The 24,345-nt window shown below is 38.4% G+C and overlaps 1 protein-coding gene across 1 annotated transcript; it reads right to left on the reverse strand.

The window, feature by feature from the left end:
- Positions 1–2,642: 2,642 nt before the first annotated feature.
- LOC131225450 (bZIP transcription factor 53-like) lies at positions 2,643–4,066 on the reverse strand. Its single transcript, XM_058220981.1, has one exon. The coding sequence runs from the start codon at positions 3,271–3,273 to the stop codon at positions 2,839–2,841; it is 435 nt and encodes a 144-aa protein (XP_058076964.1). The 5' UTR covers positions 3,274–4,066; the 3' UTR covers positions 2,643–2,838.
- Positions 4,067–24,345: the final 20,279 nt, after the last annotated feature.

Here is a 24,345-nt window from a genome sequence, read left to right on the forward strand (position 1 = left end):
CAACCTAATAAAGTAAAATTTTTAAGCAAGTTTAAACTAAATTTCTTTTGTAAAATTAAATTTATCTTTTGTCTCTTATCGCTTCAATATTCAAAAGTACTTAATGTCTCTCAAATTCTTCATTTCAAACATTTTGAGAGAATTTTTTTTATAACTATTTCACCTTATTTTATAACACTACTCATGATAATTAAATCATCTACGTAGACAATATATATAATTATTCTGTTAATAAAGTGCTATGCAAAAGTATATGCATTAAGAAAAGAAGAAACAAAACCGCTTGAAAGAAATAATTTTTTAACATTTGTCAACAAAGTTGTTAATACTCGTTTTACATCATATAGTGTCCTTTTAAGCATACACACTTGCCAATATCGTTGTTTAATAATACATTCTTTACATCTATCTAATGAAGCATCCAATCTTTTGTAGTTGTCAAGTTATAAGAACACGCATATTAAAGATTTTAACCATTGGACTATATTTCATTGTAGTCTTCCGCATAGTAAATACTTCTGAGAAAAACTTTCAGCCACCAAACAGGCCTTGTAATGCTTCATTGTGCCTGCGGTTTTAATTTTATTTTGTATATACACTTACAATAAATATGTTTTTTTCCTTTAAAAGCTCAGCTAGGCTTTACATGTCATTCTTCTTTAATACATTAGTCTCTTCCTCCATGGCCCATTTTTGTTGATGATCACTAACTGCTTCTTTGAAGATATTCAACTTGTATAAATCCATGAACCACATCATGTAAGCCTAATATATATTTATGATATAATAGTATGCAAGTCTTTTAACATGAGACCTTTCATGAATGATATCTTTTTACTTCATTACCACTCAATGATAGTGTAGCATTTTTTTCTTAGTTCTGCAAGCTAAGTTTATTATTTTTTATCGACTTAAGTGATTGTGTAGTGCAAGGTCTTACATCTTGTTATGCATTTCATAAAGTCATTGAAGACTCCATTTCATTATTTGAAACTTGCTTGTGAAGTGAAATCTCATCAAAATTCACATCATAGCTCTTGTGAATATAATGATTTACTCTGGATGACACCAGTGTGCTTTTATCTCAAATGAATTTACAAGAAAAAGCCTGTTGAAGGGGTAGCTAGTTGGCAACCTATGACTGAGATTTTTTAGTAGAAAGTCCATTAAAATTTTCACCCACTCAATCTTTCTCAATATGTTAGTGTGCGATATTAAACTCATATATGTATTTTGTCCTTTAGATAGGTTATACCTTATAATATAATCATGGAGTAGGAGTTTATAAATGTGCATGTCTTTTAGAGATGCATTTAGACATTTTAATCATAGGTTGTTAACATGTAGAGCAAGTTATATTGGGTTAAAGGGTGAAAATAAATTTAAGAGTCTTTTCATATGAGGGTAGTGAGAAGAAAGCGCCATGAACATAATTTTTTCCTTCGGGCGAGATGTCTCAAGTTAGAGATTTCATTAAGGATTTTTTTTATTCATTTAAATTATAGAAGCCACATGTGTATTTCTCAATAGTAGATTGGATGTTTTCCAATCACACCCATGATTGGGTGAGCAAATTGTGGTTGTTCATGGTTGCATTAGAGGTGAAAAGGAAGGTGATTCGACATGTATTTAGTAGGATTGATGAGTGCTTATTTCTCTACACCAACTTGTAATTTCATCCCAGTAATAGTGAATTTACTTATCACAATGCCCGTAGATGTAGTTTTTTGTGGTGAACCATATAAATCATGTGTCTCGTGTGTATTGTGGTTGTGTGTTTCCTGGAGTTCGTGGTTGTTGGTTGTGCATAAAAGGCATTTATCAATTTATTAACCACTTTTTTTACACACACCCACACCACATACTCACACATGCACCCACCTCACATGGGCGCTCATCCTATCATCTCAATGTTGAAACAAAGTCTATCTACCACTTAGCCATAGAGCCATACTCGATTTGTTAACCAATGAATTCCCTTTTCCTTTTCACATCTGTTGCATGTACCATGCCCTATAATGGCTGGTCGGGAGCTTGTATTTGAAATGCATTAGAATCTAAATCATAAAATTAAGGTGATTTTGAATCCTCATATGCGTTTGGCAACTTGTACATATAATGCACATAAATCCAAAATCAAGAATATATTAAAATTTTGTAGTTATCTTTATAGAAATTTAAAATTGATTATTAAATCAACTCTAATATCCCAAATTACTGTACATTATGATATTTAACAAAAATGATTGTAATAAGCCCGTTGAAACATATACTTTGATAAAAATGATGAAATTCCAAGCCTCGAGCAGCCCACAAGCATAAGATCACAAATGAGTGACTTGCTAATGTTTTTTAACTATCAATTTACATGACTAATGTTTGGAATGTCTGCATCATTCTATGGATATAATTTTAGTGGTGCAGCTTATAACTTGTTTTGGGATATCATCCTTGCCTAGTGACATCTTTGTTAGCGTGACTCCCCGGCCTTTGAAGGACTAAAAAGAGCCATTTGATTTCGAATCATAGGAAAGAATTCAAAACACACCAAAATCATGTATTTCAAATACCTCCGGTTCCAAATTCGTCTAGATCTAACCTATTGGACTATTATTGGATTTTGAATGCACTTAAGTCACAAATACAAACCATTTCAATGCTTGCATTTGATAACAACTAAATATATCATAATAAAATTCAAAAAAAAAAACCAAAACCCCACATCACATGTTTCATCAAACACCTAACACTAGCATTCCAAAGAAAAAAACACAAAAACAAACAACCCTATGTTCAAACAAAAGAAAAAGAAAAAAGAAAAAACAAGCTAAGATGATTTCAGTATTGAAACATGTGTGCAGATGCAACTATAGGCTGAGATGGGACCGGAAGCTGCCATGGTCTCATCATAGGATCCGGAATTTCAGGTATATCCATTGCCATCCCACTAATCTCCTCCATCAGGTGAAGAACAGAGTTCAAAGACTGCAATCTCTCTGTTAATTCCATCACTTGGGTCCTAAGAATCGTGTTCTCCGATTCCAATTTCATGTAATGCTGTGTAGCTACATCGACACGTGCCGCAATCTGATTGTTATCAGTCTTCAGCTGGCCCAATTGAGTAATCAGATCATCCAAATGCTGCTGCTTCCTCATTCGGGACCTTCGGGCGGATTCTCTGTTGGATAGCATCCTTCTCTTCTTCCTTGGATCCATCACATTGCGAGGATCTTCATCGGATCCAGAATTATGATTTTGATGGGCAGTCGACATTGTTTTTTAAATTAAAGATTTAGCGAGTTTTGGGAACGATTGACTGAAAGATCAACGTTCTTGAGAGTCAATCGAATCGAGAGGTGAGAAACAGATCATGAAAACACGTAGAACCAGTAGAGAAATACGACAGAGAACGACTGTACAAGACAGATAAGGCGTCGAAGAACCGTATAGTTCATAAATACTACTATAAATGAATTTTCCAGCAAAATAGGCCTGAAACCGTCGAAATCATGACCGGAATATTCAAATTATAAACTATAAATCTTCCAAACCAACACAGAAAGCTGGATTGAATTGAAAATAGCTGGTTCCAAACACAGAAAAATCAAAATTTGGGAATTGGGTCAGGCTCTATTCAAGGAATCTATCGGAGAATTCAAATTAAAAAACCCAAAATCTCCCAGGAAAAAAGGATTCTGGAATTGGGTTTTCAAGAAAACACCAGAAACACCGAAAAGATTAGATATTTGAAGATGGTTTTCTTCAAACAAGCAACCTATCAAAGAAAACAATGAGAAGCAGCAAAATCTCCCAGAAAAGCAGTTTCTGAAATTGGGTTTTCTGTAGACAGAAATCTATCCGAAAAACTACAAATCCAACCAAAAGACGATGTTTACAGAACCGGGTTTCTCCAAACAAGCAATCCCACCTGAGAAATCAACGAAGAAAGAGCGAAATACCTATCTAGAACGAACTACTCTGAAGCGAAAATGGCAGAATTCAGAACCTAAGAAAGCGAATGTGAAGAACAGAAGCAGATAAGATATGCGGAGGGAAGGTATAAGACGATACGAGAAGGGTAATTTATAGGATGAAAACAAGGGGGTTTTTTGTACTTTTTAGAAGGCACACCGAATCTTCCTTAAATGGGTTGTTGAGGGGGTTTTTTGTAAAAAAAAAAGTTGGGTGAGGAAATCGTGCCGAACTCGCCAACCATTTGACAGCTGTCGGAATCGAAATTAAGGTCATAAAAACAGAAATTAGATACAGCGGCTGTACCATAAGTTTCAACAATCCATCCTTTTAACGTAGATTTATCACACGTGTAAAAAATCTAATCCGTGAAAAATATGAAATATACTATTTTTATAATATTTTATTAAAATAATGTCTTATGGACACAAAATCAAAATCAACGGATAACCAATAGTATAACTCAGTTTACTGGTATGGCCAATTCAATGGATGGATCAGATTTATTTTGATATATACTCTTAATTATATTCTTTTACATACTTTGAACGGATTTGAATTTCTAAAAATATTATATCTCTCCAGGGAAGTAATAGATGTAACAGAAATTCTGATACAGTAGCTGTTTCTTATAATTCTCTGACGGAAACCAAAACCTTAATAAAGCAAGTAAACACCTGGCGGCATGAAAAGATAAACTTTCTTACTCTCGAAACGTGTGATGGAGGATACGCAGGTTCTTATAAAATACTGAGAAACTACTCTCGAAAATTGTGATGGATGATACACAGGTTCTTATAAATTACTGAGAAACTAAATACTTAGCATGCAAGTAATTGAAGCTAAACTGTCCGATTTGTGGGACTTATGAGACAAATTGATACTTTTAGTTGACATGAATTGGACCGTTAAAAATGAAAACATCCAACGGTCTTAATTCAACAAAAATAAATTGGATATGAGAATTGTTTGACCATCCTAATTTTGTTAGTATAAGTTATGGACGATATTTTACATTATTTATTCGGTTTAATTTGAGGTAAGATATGCTATGTGTACAATTGTCAATTTCCAAGTGCCTGCGTAGCAAGTGTCATACTCTGCCAGAGTATCAAATAGCTCCCCGTCAGAAAACTTTCTAATGAGAGATGGTTTTTTTTTTTTTTTTTAATACAAGTGAGTCGTGGTTTGTGGATGGATATCTAATTAATCATTAACTACCATGCGTAGATCACAATAATGAAATAATTTTAACCGTTTGATCAATTGTTAACATAAAAATAGGTCCAATCAACAATCCGAGCCGTCTATTTGTTAGGACTCATCATGTATACCTTACCTTTGCATTTAGAAGAAAATCAAAACCGTCCTATTGATGGGTTGAAGAATGGATGGCTATAAAAGAAGATGACTATCAATGATTAAGGGCTGATTTTTTTCCCAAATTAATGCGAATGTTTTGGAACGAAACTGGAAAGGATAAGGATAATCGTTGAAATGGATATTGACGGCTGGTTTCAACTTTCAATCAAGGCGATTCCATTCCACCGGAGGCGACTTGCCTTCGCCCACATTCGCAGGAAGTTCCTACGGTCGGAAGCTATGTGGGAACCACGTAGATTCCCATGAGAAATCCACTCCGTTCATCAGTTTTCTCAAGCTTACATTAGTATATGATTCAAACAATCAGGAAGATCCATGGCTTAGGTGGATCACACCACATGAAAGATTGGGGATTAAACATCCACCGTTGGAAACTTTGTGGGGTCCATGTAAGTTTTTAATCAGAATGATATATATTCCTTCAGTTCATCCCAGTGGTAATAAACTCATTAATGGCTTGGATGACATATAAAGATTATGGTCGGCTTCTCAACGGTAGATGTGTGGCCCACTTTAGTCTTGGATCTTCTTAATTTTTGGAATCCTGGCCTATTGTGACTTGAAAAACGGATGGACGGAGTGGATTTCTCACGGGAATCTATGTGGGCCCCACATCTTCCGGTCCCATCTCCTTGGGCCCCACGTACGAACTCTTGCGTTTTGAACGAGGCTGGGTTTTGGGCGATACAATGAACATGGACGTGGATTAGGTGAGTCGGGGGTAACACAACAGTGGGTGAATCGCAGACCGTGGAGCCTACCTTGACTTATATGTTGTATATCCACGCCGTCCATCCGTTTTTCCCACTCAATTTATGGCATGGGCTAAAAAATAAAGTACATCCAAATATCGGATAGACCACACCATAGGAAACAGTGGTCATTGAATTCTCATCATTAAAAACTTCCTGAGGTCTACCGTAATGCTTCTATGTCATCCAAACCGTTGATAAGATCACACTGAACTGGATGATTGTTAAACACAAATATCCATTTGATCCAAGACCCATGCCCTAAAATACTGAAAAATGGATGGACTGTATGTATATACAGCACAAGTACATACATGTGAGTCGTGATTCTCACGTTGCCGTGTTCAAGTTGTGTCATGATTTTGTAACTCGGTGTATGCACATCTGATTGATCAAGACCATCCAATTGGTGGGCCATGTTTTGAAATCTACAAATGGTACCTATCGAACGGTCCTTCCTTGATGTTCTTGCAAAGGCCCACTCGGACGGTACCGTTGATCAATCTGAAACGTCCATTTTGTCCATCGTACAAATCATGATCTAACATGAGTAGATAACACAACAATACAATCAAATAATTCTAACAGTAACATAAAAATAGGTTCAATCAACAATCCGATCCGTCTATTTGTGGGGACCCATCATGTACACCTCATCCTTGTATTTATAAGAAAATCGTAGCCGTCCCATCAATGGGTTGGAGAATGGATGGCTATAAAAGAAGATGGCTAACTTAGATGGACAGGATCAACCAAAAAAGATAAAGATTCAAGAATCGAGGGCTGATTTATTTCCCCAATTAATGCTAATATTTTGGAAGGAAAGTCGAAAAGATAAGGATTATCGTTGAAATGAATATCGACAGCTGATTTGACTCGAAACGATTCCATTCTATCGGACGCGAATTGCCTGTGCCCTTGTTCACATGAAGCTCCTTGGTCGGAAGATATGTGGGGTCCACATAGATTTCTGTGAAAAATCCACTCCGTCCATCAGTTTCTAAATATCATATTAGATCAAGATTCCAAAAATCAGGTGGATCTAAATTCAGGTGGACCACACCACGTGAAAGAGTGAGGAATGCAAGCCCATTGTCGGAATCTTCGTGGGGCAACGGAAGTTTCGGATGAGGATGATAGTCATCCTTCTTACATTTATAACCTTATTAGCGGCTAGGTTGGCATATAAACATTATATTCGACTTCAAGAAAGTTTCAATGGTGGGTGGTAGACTCTCAGGAGTTTCTACTCCCGGTCAAGGGTTCGAGTACCCATAGGTGGTGAAATTCCACTAGTGTGAGTGTGTGGGTTGTGTGTACGTGTGTTTTAAAAAAAAAAAACAAAAAAGTTTCAATGGCAGATATTCCCATTCTCACTTTTTCATATTGTGTGGCCCACCTGAGTTTTGGATGTACTTAATTTTTAAAATCTTGTCCTAATTTAATCTTAAAAACAGATGGACGGACTGGATTTCTTACAGGCACCTCTTTTTACATATCTTCCGAAAACAGTAAGTTAGGGGGAAAGGATTGGCTACTCACCCTGCCACCAGCCCCGTGGCTGTGGTCGGTGCTATGTGGGCCCCACCATGATGTATGTGTTTCGTCCATTCCGTTCATCCGTTTTTAAAGATAATTTTATGGCTTCAGCTTAATGAATGAGAGGAATTTAAGTGTCAGGTAGACCACACCACAGAAAAACAATACTGATTGGATATTCACCATTAAAATCATCCGAAGACCCACTGTAAAGTTTATTTGACATCCAGTCTGTTAATTAGGTCATACAGATACAGATGAAGGAAAAAACAAATATCATCTTGATCCAAAACTTTTATGGCCCCAAAAAGTTTTTAATGGTCGACACTCATTCAAAATTGTTTCCTGTAATGTGGTCCACTTGAGATTGAGATATACCTCATTTTTGGTATAATACCATAAAATTATCTATAAAAATATATGGACGGCATGGATGAAAAACATACATCATGGTGGGGCCCAAAGAGCACCGACCATCAGCCATTGGCTGGTGGGAGGGGGAGTTGCCAATCCGTTTCCAAGCTGCGGTCCCATTCTAACAAAAAGAACTTACCTACACTACACCGAGTCATTGAAAAGCAGATATTCCTGCACCGGACTGCCCTACAACAGCGCAGAACAGGTGTTACCCGGGGAACACGTTGGTGGGTGTTGCCTTGACCGTGGGGCCCACCTTGATGTATATGTCGTGTATCCATGCCGTTCATTATTTTTTTCCAACTCACTTTAGGACGTCCCAAAAATGAAGCAGGTCCAAATCTAAATTGAACTACACCACACAAGAAATAGTAGTCATTGAACGTCCACCATTAAAAACTTTGTGGTGCCTACGGTAATATCTATTTTGTCATCCAACCTGTTGATAGGGCCAGACACCTTGAAAATACAAATACCAGCTTCATCCAAAACTTTTGTAGACCCTGATAAAATTTTAACGGTGAGCATTCAATCCCAAGGACATGCAATAAAAAATGAAGCTGATCCCAAACTCAAAGTGGATCACATCACATCCCAGTAAAAGGTAGTGATTGAATGATCACCGTGGAAAACTTCTTGGGGGCCACAAAACTTCTTAATCAAGCTAATATTAGCATTTTTCGATTCATCTAAGTTTATGTGGCCGTATAAACAAGACGAATGGCAAATAAAAATTAAAGTGGGCCCTTATAGCATGCTTTTCATCAGCTTCATTTTTTAGGTTCATATACTAAAATGAGTTGGCAAAATAAATGTACCGCATAGTTTAAAACATATACAGCTGGAGCTTTTTCATTAACAATGGAAAGAGTGCAAAAATACCTTTCGGCACGCTGGTAGGAGGTACCGACAAAGGATGCGGATTGGCCAGTGAGGCTGCTAGTAACCAAGAGATGTTGGTGCTCTATGGGCCCCTCATGATATATGTGTTTAATCCATGCCGTCTATCCATTTTTTCCATATCATAAATATGGAACGAACCCAAAAATGAGGTATATCAAACTATCAAGCAGACCACATCAAAGGAAAATGTGGTGATTGAACACCCACTGTTAAAAACTTACCGAAGGCCATGAAAGTTTTGGATCAAGCTGATATTTGTTTTTTTCCTTTATCAAGCTGAACTAATCAATAAGTTGGATGTCAAATAAACATCAGTGGACCCTAGGAGGTTTTTAATAGAGGACATTCGATCACTACTGTTTTCACGTGGTGTGGTCCACCTGAGATTTAGATCTACCTCATTTTTTTCCCTAAATCTATAAAATGATCTGGAAAAATAGGTAGACAGCATGGATAAAACACATACATCATGGTGAGGCCCATAGAGCACCCACCATAAGCCAAGTGTCAGCGTGGCTAGCCAAACCGCGTCCACCGACAAAACAGTTAGGGCTTGTTTGGCCGGGTGGATTGGAAGGGATTGAATGGTAATAGGGTGGATGTCATGGATTTCGAGGTAATGATGGCCGCGTCAGTGGATTGGTGCAAGATCAATGGGATTGTTATATGGAGTCTGTTTGGCACGCCCAGCCAATCCCGGGATTACACCTTCCCATCCCTTCCAATCCCTCGAACCAAACACGTCCCAGGCAAATTTGAACAGATTAGGGTGGATTGGATGGGATTTAATGGTAATGATGGTGTTATCGGTAGATTGGTGCAAGATTCATGGGATTACTATATTCCGGGATCAGATCACGCAATCTGTTTGGCACGCCCGGCCAATCCTGAGATTTAACTTCCAATCCCTTCCAATCCTCTTGGCCAAATGGGCCCTCAGGAGGATTGGAAAGGATTGGATGGTATTGGAAGGGATTGGAAGTTAAATATTAGGATTGGCCGAGCGTGCCAAACAAACTGGGTGATCTGATCCCGGGATATAGCAATCCCATGGATCTTAAGACAATTCACTGACAACACCATCATTACCTTTAAATCCCATCCAATCCACCCTAATCCATTCAAATTTGCCTGGGATGTGTTTGGTTCGAGGGATTGGAAGGGACGAGAAGGTTTAATCTCGGGATTGGTCGAGCGTGCCGAGCAGACTTGATATAGCAATCCTGAGATATAGCAATCCCATGGATCTTAAGACAATCCACTGACAACATCATCATTACCTTGAAATCCATGCCATCCACCCTAATACCATTCAATCCCTTCCAATCCACCCGGCCAAACGGGCCCTAAGTAGTAGACTGCACGGGGGAGTCGGTCCGGTCCTTTTTCTATCTTTTTTTATTATAACATCAAATGCTTAGAAGTTTACCATATGCAAAGGACAATTTTTAAAAGATTAAAGGCTTGAAATATTCCAATTCATGGCCCATTACATGACTGGCTTAGATTATTAGTGAAAGATAACCCCACATCCAAAAGACCAAAGGGCCCCATCAATCTTAGTGTGTCATTATACACATGAGGTAGTTTTAAGGCAATCTACACTGTAAGATGGAGCATAACCAATAGTTAATCATTTGATAGACATAAATTGAATGGCTAGGATTTCATGATCAGTATCAATATAGAGATATGATCCATGCACGTTATGCTCAACAATTTGGATGGTCTGGATAGCTATACATGGTGTCGAATGCAAAGAGAGTAAGACCGCCATTCACATCATTTTCCATATGAAGGAGAAATTATTTATGTAGAGGACAGCATGGAGCACTTATGATTGGGTGGCCCACATGATCTCATAAGCATGATATGAGCCATTTATTCTATGGCACCTCTAGAGAATATTCTAGGTCTAAAATTGCATTGGAGTGCCATCTTACTAATGGCATGACTGTACCATTAGTATTAATAAATAATATATATATATATATATATATATATAACAATGAAGTCTACCTAAGTTAGATGAATCATCGTGACATCCAATAGTGGACCCTTTATTAGGTTTTAAGGGTTTATTCTGAAGGTTGTTCGCATCATTCCTCTTGAAAAGAATTTGATTTTCACGGAATCCACTCTTTGAATGGTGTGTGAAAAATTAGGTAAATATTTTTCATTCCAAAGGGTTTACTCAAGAAATGCGGATATCAATTTTTCAAAAAAAATAAATATAGATTTTCAAGATTATTTCAACTCTTTGATTATTGATAATTTAACATTTTCATGGAAAGCAATACTTAAACGAAGAGATCTGCTAATTTCACATAAGTGGAGGTGTACACGTACACAAGCACACAAACAAATATGAAACGTGTGAGAGTTTTGAGCTTTCATTTAAGGTTGGAAATAATCTTTAGACATTAAGCTTAAATTATCAGACAATTGAACTCTTCGATTGGGTTACAACAAACAAAATAAACTAATGGTTAGATCTTTTTCTAGCCATTCATTTGTTTTGATATGCTATGTGTTGTAGGGAATTCGGACCGACCAAGGAAAAGAGGATGGGTCGGAAATTTATACACTTTGTCAGATCAGACAAAGAAGGGTATGACTAAAAGCTCGCCCTTTGCCTCTTGACCGAGCATGATAAAAGATCGAGCTCGGCCCATCAACAGCAGGTCGGAAGACCTGACGACTCACCCGTCACCAAGAGGGACACTACTCTTGCCCCTTAGATCAACATGATCCCAGGTTGGTATGACCCCAGGTAGGCACGGTTCTCCTTCCACCAAGATCCGAACTGATTTCAACTGCGTCCGCCCGATATGCTAGCCGAAGATATAGGAAACTTATTGCGATTAAGATCCGCTCGAGATCTCAATTGAGAATCTAAGACGATCCTTACGACTTATAATAGGATTGGGATCCCACTAGAGGATATCCTGCTAAATAGGGAGATCCCTCTTATGCCATCGCCTCTCCATAACTATAAATAAGGTACACACAATCTTTAACCTAAAACCCTTACTCAACTAAATCCAGATTTCCTACCTGACTTAGGCATCAGAGGGTTTCCTTTGTTCGTCCCTTGTACAGGTACACGAAAGTCCAGAGATGGCTAAACAGATTTTTACAATAACACTATCGGCCATAATGTGTGAAATTAATGGCCTAATTTATTTATTTTTTATGCTAGAAAATCTATACAACTAAGCTCATCTATGAAAACTTAGATATGCATGTATGTTTATGGGGCTCCCATAAATGTTAAGGATTATCAAACTTTCTAAACTAAAATGGAATTATTGTTGTATTATGTAGTATTTTAGTTTTTAAGAATTTAGGTTTTGTATATGTCCATGTTTTAAATTTGTCTATAAAGCAACCTAATGGTACTCCTCTAAAAAAAAAAATTGAAAGTCCAAGTGGCACATGTATTGTGGTCAAACTACTCAAGAGATGGCCCCACCATAGACAGGCGACTAAAAATTCACACCACTCTTTCAATTATGGCCGTTTATTTTAGTGGAAATTCTTACCATAGAGCACAATGACCAAAAAATCACACCACTTTCAGTTATAGCCATTCCTATTGTAGAGATGGATGACCAAAAAATCGCACAACTCTTTAAATTATAGCCATTTGTTTTAATGGACATTCCTACCATAGAGTTGGATGAGCGATCAATGACCCATTTTGTGCTTTGAGTCGCTGTTCATTTGCACCGGTCATAGTCATGGTCACGTCATACAAACCTTGGGTCTTGCTCCATAACTTAGTCATAGACATGTTATTTTAACATTGAGATCACATGATCAAGTGCCCATGCTGAGTCGGTGGATGCGTTCAGAAGATATATATATATATATATATATATATATATATATATAGAGAGAGAGAGAGAGAGAGAGAGAGAGAGAAAGAGAGAGAGAGAGAGAGAGATGGTCTCCTACGCACAAGGCTGTATGGAGATTTTATACGAGCTTTTCACATGGGCTGTTAAATTATACTTACGGCTGGAATTGCAGCCGTGAGAACGAGAGAGCTTCCAAAATAATGACTTGTGGCAGTACTTTCGGACACTCATGGGATTGCATGCCGTACGTAGCTCGAAAGCTATTGGACGGTGCTCTTTGGTTCGATCATGATATACCTATTTTATCCATGCCATTCATCTATTTTTTTAGATCATTTTCAAGCATGAGCCCAAAAACAAAGTAGATCCAAATCTCAAATGGACCTTATCATAGGAAAATAGTTGTGATTGAACACCCATAATCAAAAACTTCCTAGGGCCCACTATAATGTTTATTTGCCATCCAACCTGTTCGTTAGGTCATACAGACATGGACGATGAGAAAATAAAAATATCCAATTCATCCAAATTAAACTTGTGGCCCTCGAGAAGTTTTTAACAATGGGCCAATGATTCTCATCGTTAAAACATTCGTAGGGCACACCGTAACGTTTACTTTCCATCCAATTTGTTCATCAGGTTACACAGACCTGGATGAAGAGAAAAAACAAATATCGTATTAATCCATGATTTCTGTGAACCCGAAAGGGTTTCAATGTCAGGCATTCAATCCCCCACTGCTTTTTATAGTGTGGTCTACTTAGTTTTTGGATCTGTCTTATTTTTGGTCTCAAGTATTAAGAGTTGATCACCAAGTGGATGGACGGTTTAGATATAACTCATACCTCATGATGGGACCCACATAACTTGGTGATGTCAACACACCAGCCACATCGGTGGTGTGTGTGGTACACTAGCCACTTCGCTTCCTTGGAACACACGGTAAAATTGGATTGCGTAATGAGTTACTCAATACGCTTTTATCGTTCTAAGTAGACTCTGTTGGGACCACCATAAATGTATGTGGTTTATCCATGCCATCCATCTATTTTTTTCATCTCATTTCAAGAGTTGAGCCCAAAATTGAAGCATATTCAAAGCTCAAGTGGACCATACCACAGGAAACAATGGAAATAATGATTTCCACCGTTGAAACTTTTCTAGGGCCCACAATAATGTTTATTTGTCATCCAACTTGTTCATAAGATTACACAGATATGGATAAAGAGAAAAATACAAATATTAGCTTGATACATAACTTCTATGGCCCCCAAGTATTTTTCAATGGTATTCATTTAATTCGCACTATTTCCTGTGATGTGGTCCACTTGAGGTTTGGATATACTTTATTTTTTGTCTTAAGCCCTAAAATTATCTGTTAAAATAGATGTATGAAGTGGATAGAATACATAGATCACAGTGGGCCCCACTGCAGGCAATGACAATGATGGTGGAGCGGTTGGTGTGATCCAACAACTTTTATTCCAATGCAAATAAATGTTGCATGTGGTCATGCTTCATGTGGTGTGATCTACTTGGGTGTCCGATGTGCCTCATTTTTGGGCTCATGTACTAAAATAATCTATCCAAAAATATGGACAGGGTGGATAAAACATATAGATCACAGTGGGCCCCAAAGAGGCACCACTAGAATCGTCCGTTTCTAGCTGGTCCGGTGAAATCAAATTGCGTACCGAGTCACAAAGTAGGCTTTTGTCATGTTGAGCAAAACTATGTTGGGCCCACCATAAATGCGTGTGGTTTATCCACGCCGTCCATTCATTTTTCCAGCTCATTTTATGGGTTGAACCCAAAATTGAAGCATATCCAAAGCTCAAGTGGTGCACACCACAGGAAAAGTGTAAATTAAATGTTCGTCTTTGAAAAATTCCTTCGACCAGATAAGTTTTGGCTCAAGCCAATATTTGTGTTCATTCATGTCTGTGTAATCTTATCTAGTAAATTGGATGAACGGAGTGGATAAAATAGGTAAATTATAATGGGCGCCACAGAGTTTACTCAGTACAGACAGTAAGCGTACTTGGTTACTCACTGCGTAATGAGTTTCCGTCCATATGAGGGTCGTACCCATGCATCTATGGGACACGGATTGCATTCTAAGGTAGCGTCACCAGATGGCTACTATAGGTTACTCTATGGGCCCCACCATGATGTACGTGTTTAATCCATGCCGTCCATTCATTTCGAATGCTTATTTTAGGGCATGACCTAAAAAGAGGCGTATCCAAATCTCAAATGGACCATACCACAAGAAACAATGGTGATTCAACGCTCACTGTTAAAAACTTCTTAAGGCCACAAGTCTTGGATGAAATTGATTTTTTTGTTTTCTCATCATCCAAGTCTTTGTGACCTAATGAACAGATTGGATGGCAAATAAATCCTACAGTGGACGCAAGGAAGTTTTTAACGATGGGTATTTAGTTAGCACCGTTTTCTTGGGGTGTGGTCCATTTGAGATTTGGATCTACCTTTTTCTTTTTTTTTTGCTAATGTTCAAAAATGATCTGGAAAATTAGATGAATGGCATGGATAAAACACATATATGCCCATAGAGCACCGTCCAATAGTTACCTAATTGCATACATCATGCCATTCCCGTGAGCGCATGGAGTCTCAGCGCGAGTCATAATTTTCGAGACTCTATTATTCTCAATGCTGTTGAATCCCAACCGTGAGTGTAATCTAACAGCTCACATGAATACTCACATGAAAGCTCTGTGCAGCCTTGTGTGCAGGAGACCGGGACTCTCTCTCTCTCTCTCTCTCTCTCTCTCTCTCTCGATATATATATATATATATATATATATATATATATATATATATATATATATATATATATATATATATATATATATATATATGGAAAAAAAAATACCCTAGGATTGTAGGTGCTCCGAAAGTGTTAATTATTATTGCATTGATCTTTATGATATTTTGTAGAATACATTACTCTACCGGTCTTTATCATGCCCTACTGGTAGGCTTACAAGAGTTTCAACACAAAGTTATAGGTTTGAGTATCCATTATGGTGAAAATCTCAATGTAACATGAGCGGAAATTTTCAGAAAAAAAATAAAATAAAATCCCTTGTCCATTGTTTTGACAGCTTATTTTAAATCATGTACCATAAATTAAGCAATAAAAGTTTCCATAGACCACACCACAAAAACAGTGGCCATTGAAAGCCACCATGAAGAACTTCCCAAATGTTCACCATAATTTTTTATTTTATTTTACCATCCAACTTATTGATAAAGTCACGTGGACTTGGATGAAAGAATAAGAAAAAAACAAAACAAAACAAAAAAAAACAAAAAAATAAATAAATATAAAAAATCAAATCAGCTTGGTCTAAACTTTTATAGCTTATAAAAGGTTTTTAATGGTTACTAACTACTGTTTCTGTGGTGTAGTCCATCTGAAATTATTATCTGCTTTAGTTTCTGGACTTTGGCTTAAAATAAGCTGGAAAAACAGATATACAGCATGTGTATACATTGCATACAGGCCACACCCACATCACTGGTTGAACTGAACTACGGTAGAACAATATTCCTACATTAAATGTGGCAGGTTTATCTTTTAATCAGTTTTGTGGTGTAGCCCACCTGAGTTTTGGATCAAGCCAATTTTGACCGTGTGAGGTGTATATGAAGATGGACAAACCTGACATCACACACACATCACAGTGGGACCCTCGCCAGCCAAGTGTTGTATAGGATATGGGTCCTCATACACCACATGGGTGGAAACGGATTGGCTACTCCCCCTGCCACTAGCCGAGTGGCTAGTGGTCGGTGCTCTGCGGGCCCCACTATGAAGTATGTCTTTTATCTATGCTGTTCATCCATTTTTACATATCATAGGGCTTGATACAAAAAATGAGAGGGATATAAGGTGGACCACACAATGGGAAAACAATAGTCATTGGATATCAACCACTAAAAATTTCTTATGAGCTACGGAAGTTTTTGATCAAGCTGATATTTGTTTCCTTCATTCATCCATGTCTGTGTTAATTTATGAACAGGTTAGATCTCAAATAAATATCATGGTGGGCCCTAGGGAGGTTTCAATGGTGTCTATCACTGTTTCCACCGTTTTATGTGGTGGGTCCACTTAAGATTTAAATCTGCTTCATTCTTTAGCTGATGCCCTAAAATGATCTCTTCGAATGAATGGATGGTGTGGATGCTACACATACACCACAGTGAGGCCCATATAACTTGGTTACGACACTTGAGTAGCGAAACTGGCTACTCAACCTGTCTGTAACTAGAGGTGTACATGAACCGAGCTAGCTCTAGCTCGGTTAGCTCGTTCAACTTGACTCGAAAAAGCTTAATTGGACTCAGTTCAAAGTTGAGTTCGAGCCAGTCAAGCAGATTTTTTGAGCTCAAAAATGTGTTTGAGATAAGTTCGAGCTGGCCCAGCTTGATTCGACTCGTATCGAACCCAGCTCGAATCGTACTCGGATTGAACCAGTTGGGTGACTCGGTTACTTTTATATTGATGTTGCTCACCAAGTGTTTGATGAAATAACTCAAAGAAGTGTGGCTGGTGGCAAGGAAGGTATGTATACGAAACCAACACCCTTTTTTTCTTGATTTTTATGTTGCTGAGAAGGTATTTGATAAAATACTTGTAAAACCATTACTATTGTCTCAAATACAATGAGAGTTTGAAGGTATAGTCCAGGTATTTGTGAAAATGCTGCAATAGTGAACTCAGCTCGAACTCAGCTCAAACGGGCCCAAGCTGTTGACCGAACCGAGCCAAGCTGGCTAGTCAGGCTCGAGGACCGAGTCAAGCTGAATTCGAGCTGAGGTCAGCTAGTGGCCGAGCCGAGTCGAGTCGAGCTGAGGCCAACTCAACTCAGTTCGACTCAATGTAATCCACGTCCGGTTGCGTTCGGCCCCACTCATCTTTAGCAAGGAACGGTCAGATCTGTGTGGGGCTCATGTATTGTGGGACCATGTATTTTGGGCTCATACCTTACAATGATACGAGAAAAGAGATGGACGGCGTGGATAAACACATAGATAAAGGTGCCCCTAGATCTGCCCGTCAGTGGCTAGAGAAGGACGGGGCAGGACGCAATCCGCGTCCCATGTGAACATGGAATCTGGATTGTTAGGAATTTTGTCAAAACAGCCTCTCGTTTTCATATAAAGGAGGCCTACCTGATGTGTGGACCGGTCTCTTTCTTGGGCAATGACCGGTGGGGCCCAACTTACGAACTACTCTTATGTCGCATACACATTTCATGCGCGAGAATATACCAAGAACGATATATCAGGAAAACCTACCGACACATGCCAATAAAGGGCTACATTAAGAACATATACGGTATACTAACAGTTATCTGGACCGTCCAAATCATAGGCCCCATTGCTGATGAAGCATAGCCCAAATTTCACACTAATCAGATAACCATAACCACCTTATTTAGATTGTTAAATCTGCACCATTGGCTGCATTACGTTAACTATTATTTGACAGACCCAAATAAGGGATAATCAGAACCGTTCATCCAGTGTGATTTACGTGCTTTAGTGGGCCCATGACTGGGACGGTCTAGATGGACTACATGCCATCTGTACGAAGGATGGAACACCATAAATTAAAAGATGGTAGTGAGCTATCATGAATAATCGCTATTTTGTAAGCACATAAAGCATGATTTGAGAAGCTGTGGACCATCTGAAAACACGTATCAGGCATCTAAATATATTTTATTACCAGAAACCACGTATCACATCTTAATTATTTTTTTAATTTTCGACCTTAAGTTCGAACACGGTTTTGGTGGGCCACCAAAGTCAGGGAATCTAGACCCTTTGATTGCTCCCATCACATCAACATGATGCACTTTTTTTAAATCTGAAAGCTGAATTGTTAATAGATAAGAGGCAGGTTCTTCTAGAAGTTCTTGTAAAGGGTTGTGCGTGGGCCCACCTAGTATGTGTATGACATCCAACCATGCAGCTGGATTGGCCCACCGGCCCCCCGTTAAAATTCAGATCTGCCCACTAAAAAATAAAAATAAAAAATCTTGTGACGTGGAGTTGGACGTTTTTGGGTGGTTTTAATGGTTTTGTATGGTGTGGCCCACCTAATGATCAGATAGGACTGATTTTTGGGCATCCCATCATAGGGTCTCTCCAATCCAAGCACAAAGGAAAAGATGAGTGTACTGATTGTATTACGTGTGAGATTGTGTACCTGATCACCACCACAATATACTGGCAGTGAGCGGGAATCCCTATGCACATTTCTAGAAGGATTTTTGAAATTTTGGGAATCAAAACGTTGGTGTACGGAGGATTCACGCACTGATCATGAATGGACGGTGGGAGTCCTTGTTATAAACTGTGAGGCACTGATGTACTGCTATCCAGACCATCCAAATTGTGAGGAACACTGCTGATGGACATGTGTCTAAAATCACACTGATCAAGGAATCTGACCGTCCAATTGATAAATGTCAAATGGATGGTTAAAAATAATACAATTAGTGGCCCAGTAAAAGTAGGTTGTTACTATCATTCATCCATGTTAAGTTTTGGGTTGCACTCCATCCACCGTTGGATCATAGATTTGAACCGTCTGGATTGCCGTACAACTATGCCATGTGTACAGTTAAAGAGCAAACTACGGTGAGAATCTAACCCCTGGTATTAACAGAACCATGAATGGGCTAGGCTAGCCCGGCCCTCCTGCAGGCTTGTACTAAAACATTAGGCCCGGGCCCGCCCATTTACACACCAGACAGGCTTGGGCTGTCGCTAAGAGCTGTCGACCTTACTGGAGCCCGGCCCAGTAAAGCCTATTTAGTGCTTCTAGGTCATTTTTGTCATGTACAATGCATGGTAGGCACACTTAATGAACAGCCCAGATCTTGCACAAAAGTAGTTGGCCAGGCTAGGCTGAGTCCATTTATAATTATCAATGGCTAAGATTGACCCTATTATTTTATTGCCCATCATCAGTCTGAACCAAGCTCGAACTTATGCTTTACTTCATAGGTGAGCTTAAATAGACCTTAGCCCGGCCCGAACCTGGTAACAGCTGTTTATGTGTACATATAAACCCTTATTTCAAACCCCGGGACCTCCTTCGTGGTGATGTAACATATAACATTCACATACATACATTCACGTTAAATACATGCATGCATGGAGAATGATAAAAAAGAGCACTTGAAAAATAAAAATAAAAAAAGATTTTGTCTCCTCATTCATGGATTAGTGGGCCCTCTATGTAAGTATCATATTCGTTGAGGTAAGACGGCACACATCTATTCATACACCATAAAGTCTTATCTTTGAAAGGGTAATGAGAAAGACACCATTCATTATTTTTCTTTGAACGGATCAAAGAAAGGGGATTTGCAAGCCACCACAGGAGAATTACAACAAAGGAAAATGAAAGCCTTGAAGACTTTTGAAGGAAAATGAATTTTCAAACGGGTCCATTTATTTATTGGGGCCTTATGTTTCAAACATCAAGCCTATTAAACAGTCCTGTCCATTGATTTTCTTCTGACCATTGACTATTTTACTCCTCTACCATTGCTTTAATAGACATGTATCAGATTGATGGGATTTTTTTATATACATGCCATACACGTGTTTTTAGTTTGTACGAGTGGGCCCATGATCGATGGCCCATGTACCAAAAAATGTAAGATCCTGAATACATAGGAGTTTGCTGTATTTTACTTCTCAACTGCATGTTTGCTGACCACCTATTTTTGGGTTGGGATTTTTAAATATTGGAGTTTTGGGTTGGGATTTTTAAATATTGGAGTTTTTGGGACCATACACCATTCATAGTGGGACCCGCAAGCCTGAGATTCCTTTTGTATTTTAAACCCACCCCCACACAATAAGATGGGTAATCAAACCCATGACCTCATTGTTCAAACTCCCGTGAGTCTATCATTGAGCCATGAGTAAGGACCCAAGCCTTCATGCTTTCTTTATTAACCTTAGGCTTCACTTAGTATCTTGTGTTGAAGAACCAACTCTAAGTAAACATGTTCATTTGGATTGAAACAAATAAGAGAAAATGAAAATTCCAAGCAACTACATATAGAATACACATTTTATTTTATTTTATGAAAAACTCTTGCAGGAAAAAACCACAGCACAAAGTAATAATCAATTTACTATTCAGAGAAGATTGGACGTATGGAGAGAACTTTCAGCAAAAACTCCTAGCTCTCTCTCTCTCATTAATTTTTCTGTTTTGTTTTGCTCATCTTTCTAAACAAGAAATTCAAATCAAATTTAATGTCTCGGCTAATAATGATCTTTCGGGAAGTATGGTTTAACAACTTGTAGCCTTTCACCTTATCACTATAGCCAACAAATGTGTAATTTTTTTTATTTTTTGGTTTGAGTTATCTCTCTCAACAAATGGTAAATGAGAATAAGTACCTCAACAAAAAATACTCAAGTTCGAGTAATCAATTATCAAACCACTTCATATTTCCTTAGGAATTTTATAATCAATAACTGTAGAGGAAAACCTATTCATCAGATAACAAGTTGTAGCAATAGCTTTAGCCTAAAAAACTTTTCCCAACCTAAAATTGCTCAATATACCCCGAGCTATTTCCAAAAGAATCTAGTTTATATGTTATATCATATTATTCTGTTCTGGTGTATGCCTCACTATATTATGCCTAACTATCACTTCATTCTTTCAATATTGATCAAATTCTCTTGAAGTAAATTCTTCGCCGTTATGTCCTTAGAACTTTCACTTTTCAATATGTCTGTTTTTTAACCATTACTTTTAATATCTTGAAAGTGGTAAACACATCAAATTTATATTTCAAAATATAAATCAAATCTTCTTATAAAATACGCCTATACATAGGACAAAGTAAGAGGATCCTCCTCTAAAAACAATGGGTGACGACCTCCACACATTAAAATGTATATAATCAAGTTACCCTTTATTGATATGTTTTTCAATTTTATAACTTAACTTTAATTGTTTCTCATATATATAATGTTAACATACATCCAAATCAAGGCTTTTAAAGATAGGAATTAACTTACGATTGATAAGTACCATTAACATACATCCAAATCAAGGTTTTTAAAAATAGGAATTAACTTACGATCGATAAGTACCATAATATCATATTTGCTCAAGTGACCTAAGTGCACATGCCACAAACGTAATGACATGGAATCCTTTATGAACGTTGCAGCTTCATCAGATATAATATTTTCGATCAACCGATAAAGATTACCGCTCTGCTGTGCCTTCGTTACTGTAAAAGCCCCCTTTGAAATCTTTAGAATACCATCATAACTAGTAAACTTGCAACCAATTGCATCTGGAGTTCTTAGAAAGATCAGATTCTTCTTCAAGTCTGGAACATGCCTCCCATTTGTCAGAGTACACTTCACCACATCAAACATCCCAATGCAAATAGAACTAATTCCAATCATCTTGCAGGCATGATCATTGCCTATAAGAACCAGCCCATAATTATACTCGTTATACGTGGTAAACCAACTCTGATGAGAACACGTATAGTATAATACCCCTATATCCAAGATCCGTTCCTGATAGAAATTTTCGATCTTAATCGCCGACAATACATTACAACCATCATAGCCTTTTCATAATTCAACCGAATTAGCTTTTTTGGCGAATTGTCTGACTTTTGATCTTTTCAGGCTTTGGAAAACCAACAATACTTTTTTTTTAACTGTCTCATTTTCTGACAATTTTAATACTTTAACTTTCCTTTGCCGTTTAATTTGGATCTAGATCACAGTTTTCTCTTCTTTCGATTAGACAGTTTTCTCTGAGAAAATAATGCATCCGTAGAGGTACCTTCATTACTGCTTTATTGTCGCAACTGTTTCGACTGAAAGGTTGCGATAACAGTCTCGATTTGTAAATTATCCTTACTTTGGCAAAGAGTATCAATCAGATACGCGAATGACTTGAGGATAATTGTCAACAAAATTAGGATTTTGTCTTCCTCATCGATCTTCACATCAACACTCATCAACTTGCAAACCAGATTGTTAATAGTGTTAATATGTTCAAATAGATCTAACCCTTCTGTTATTTTCAAAATATAAAATTGTCTCATCAGAAATAGACAATTAGTGAGATATTTCGTCATGTAAATACTTCCAACTTCGCCCATTGTAACACCCTGAAAATCGAGGGTCGTGCATACGCTCGACTCCCAAGTTCCCAGGGTCACTTATATCCAGTTTTCATTAATATGCGATTAATCCAGTCTAAATGCGCATTCTGGAACTTCCTGGAACATGAAGCACAACCACACGAGTCCACTGAAATAGAAGAAAATCAATTATACTTATATAAACATACCTAAAAGAATACAAACGGGCGCATAAGGTGACGCCCAACAAATTCATAAAAAGAATAATATGTCAAAAAGAATAAAGCTGAGCCCTCAGCGCGGCGATCCAACGTGCCGTCTACAGGTCCGATGAGGACCAGTTCATCAGCTGGAAGAAGAGAACCAGTCCTCCTCCTCAAGACTCGCATCGCCAGGCTCCACGAAGTCTGTATCACCAGCATCTATGAACGGGTCTGGTTGGTGTTTTAAAACACCGTCCTAGAGTGGGAGTGAGTGATCAACTCAGTGGGTGCTATTAGCCTTAAGTTGCAACAAACATCAATTATAATAAGAATGTAATGAAAATCAATCAATCATAAACATCTATCTAGTCTTGTTAATGTGCATGGATGCAAGATGATATGATGTATGCCCTCACCACAACGCTCCCTCGTGCGACAACATCTAACGATCGCCAATGCAACACTCCCTCAGTGCGACCTCGACTGCCGAGTCGCCAACCTAGCTAATGCCATGCAATGATGATGTTAACCAGGTTCTTAGTTAAGTCCATTCATCCAGCAGATTTGGGAATCTGATACACCCCACGTATTAAATGCCCTGAACTAGTTATGAGGCCAAGACCCCCCAATGTGTGAGGCCGAGACCCCGCGATCCTTGACCCCGTCAGGTTTCCCCCATCCCCGACTTCAAGCACATGGGGGGTGCTGAATGTGGGGTCGCTCGCGGTCACTACGGGGAGGCGCGTCACCCCAGCGTAGGTCGACAGCTCGGACATAGTGTCCCATTCCACCATGCCCGGCTCACGAGACCGTGGATCAATATTCCATCCGATATCAATGGGCTACAACGGTGGTGGGGTGTTCCAGTTTCCATACATATGTGAGCAAACAAGGTTAACAAACTAGGTGGGTCAGCCAGTGGACTAATTTGCACGAGTTCAGGCAAGTATGTGGCGGAACGACATCGGGTACAAGCGACCCATGTAGTCTAACTACTGCCGCCCACACATACTCGTCCAAACCCATGGGTTTAGCCTCAAGGTGGTCCTACCAACGGAACCACCTTCACTCTCCTCATGTTCCTGACCAACCCAAGGGTAGGAATAGTGACTTATAGCAT

The sequence above is a fragment of the Magnolia sinica genome, chromosome 14, assembly GCF_029962835.1.
Source record: "Magnolia sinica isolate HGM2019 chromosome 14, MsV1, whole genome shotgun sequence".
Classification (NCBI taxonomy): domain Eukaryota; kingdom Viridiplantae; phylum Streptophyta; class Magnoliopsida; order Magnoliales; family Magnoliaceae; genus Magnolia; species Magnolia sinica.

Excerpts from the sequence above, each read along its gene's own strand:
- LOC131225450 (XM_058220981.1), bottom strand. The coding sequence starts at position 3,273 with ATGTCGACTGCCCATCAAAATCATAATTCTGGATCCGATGAAGATCCT.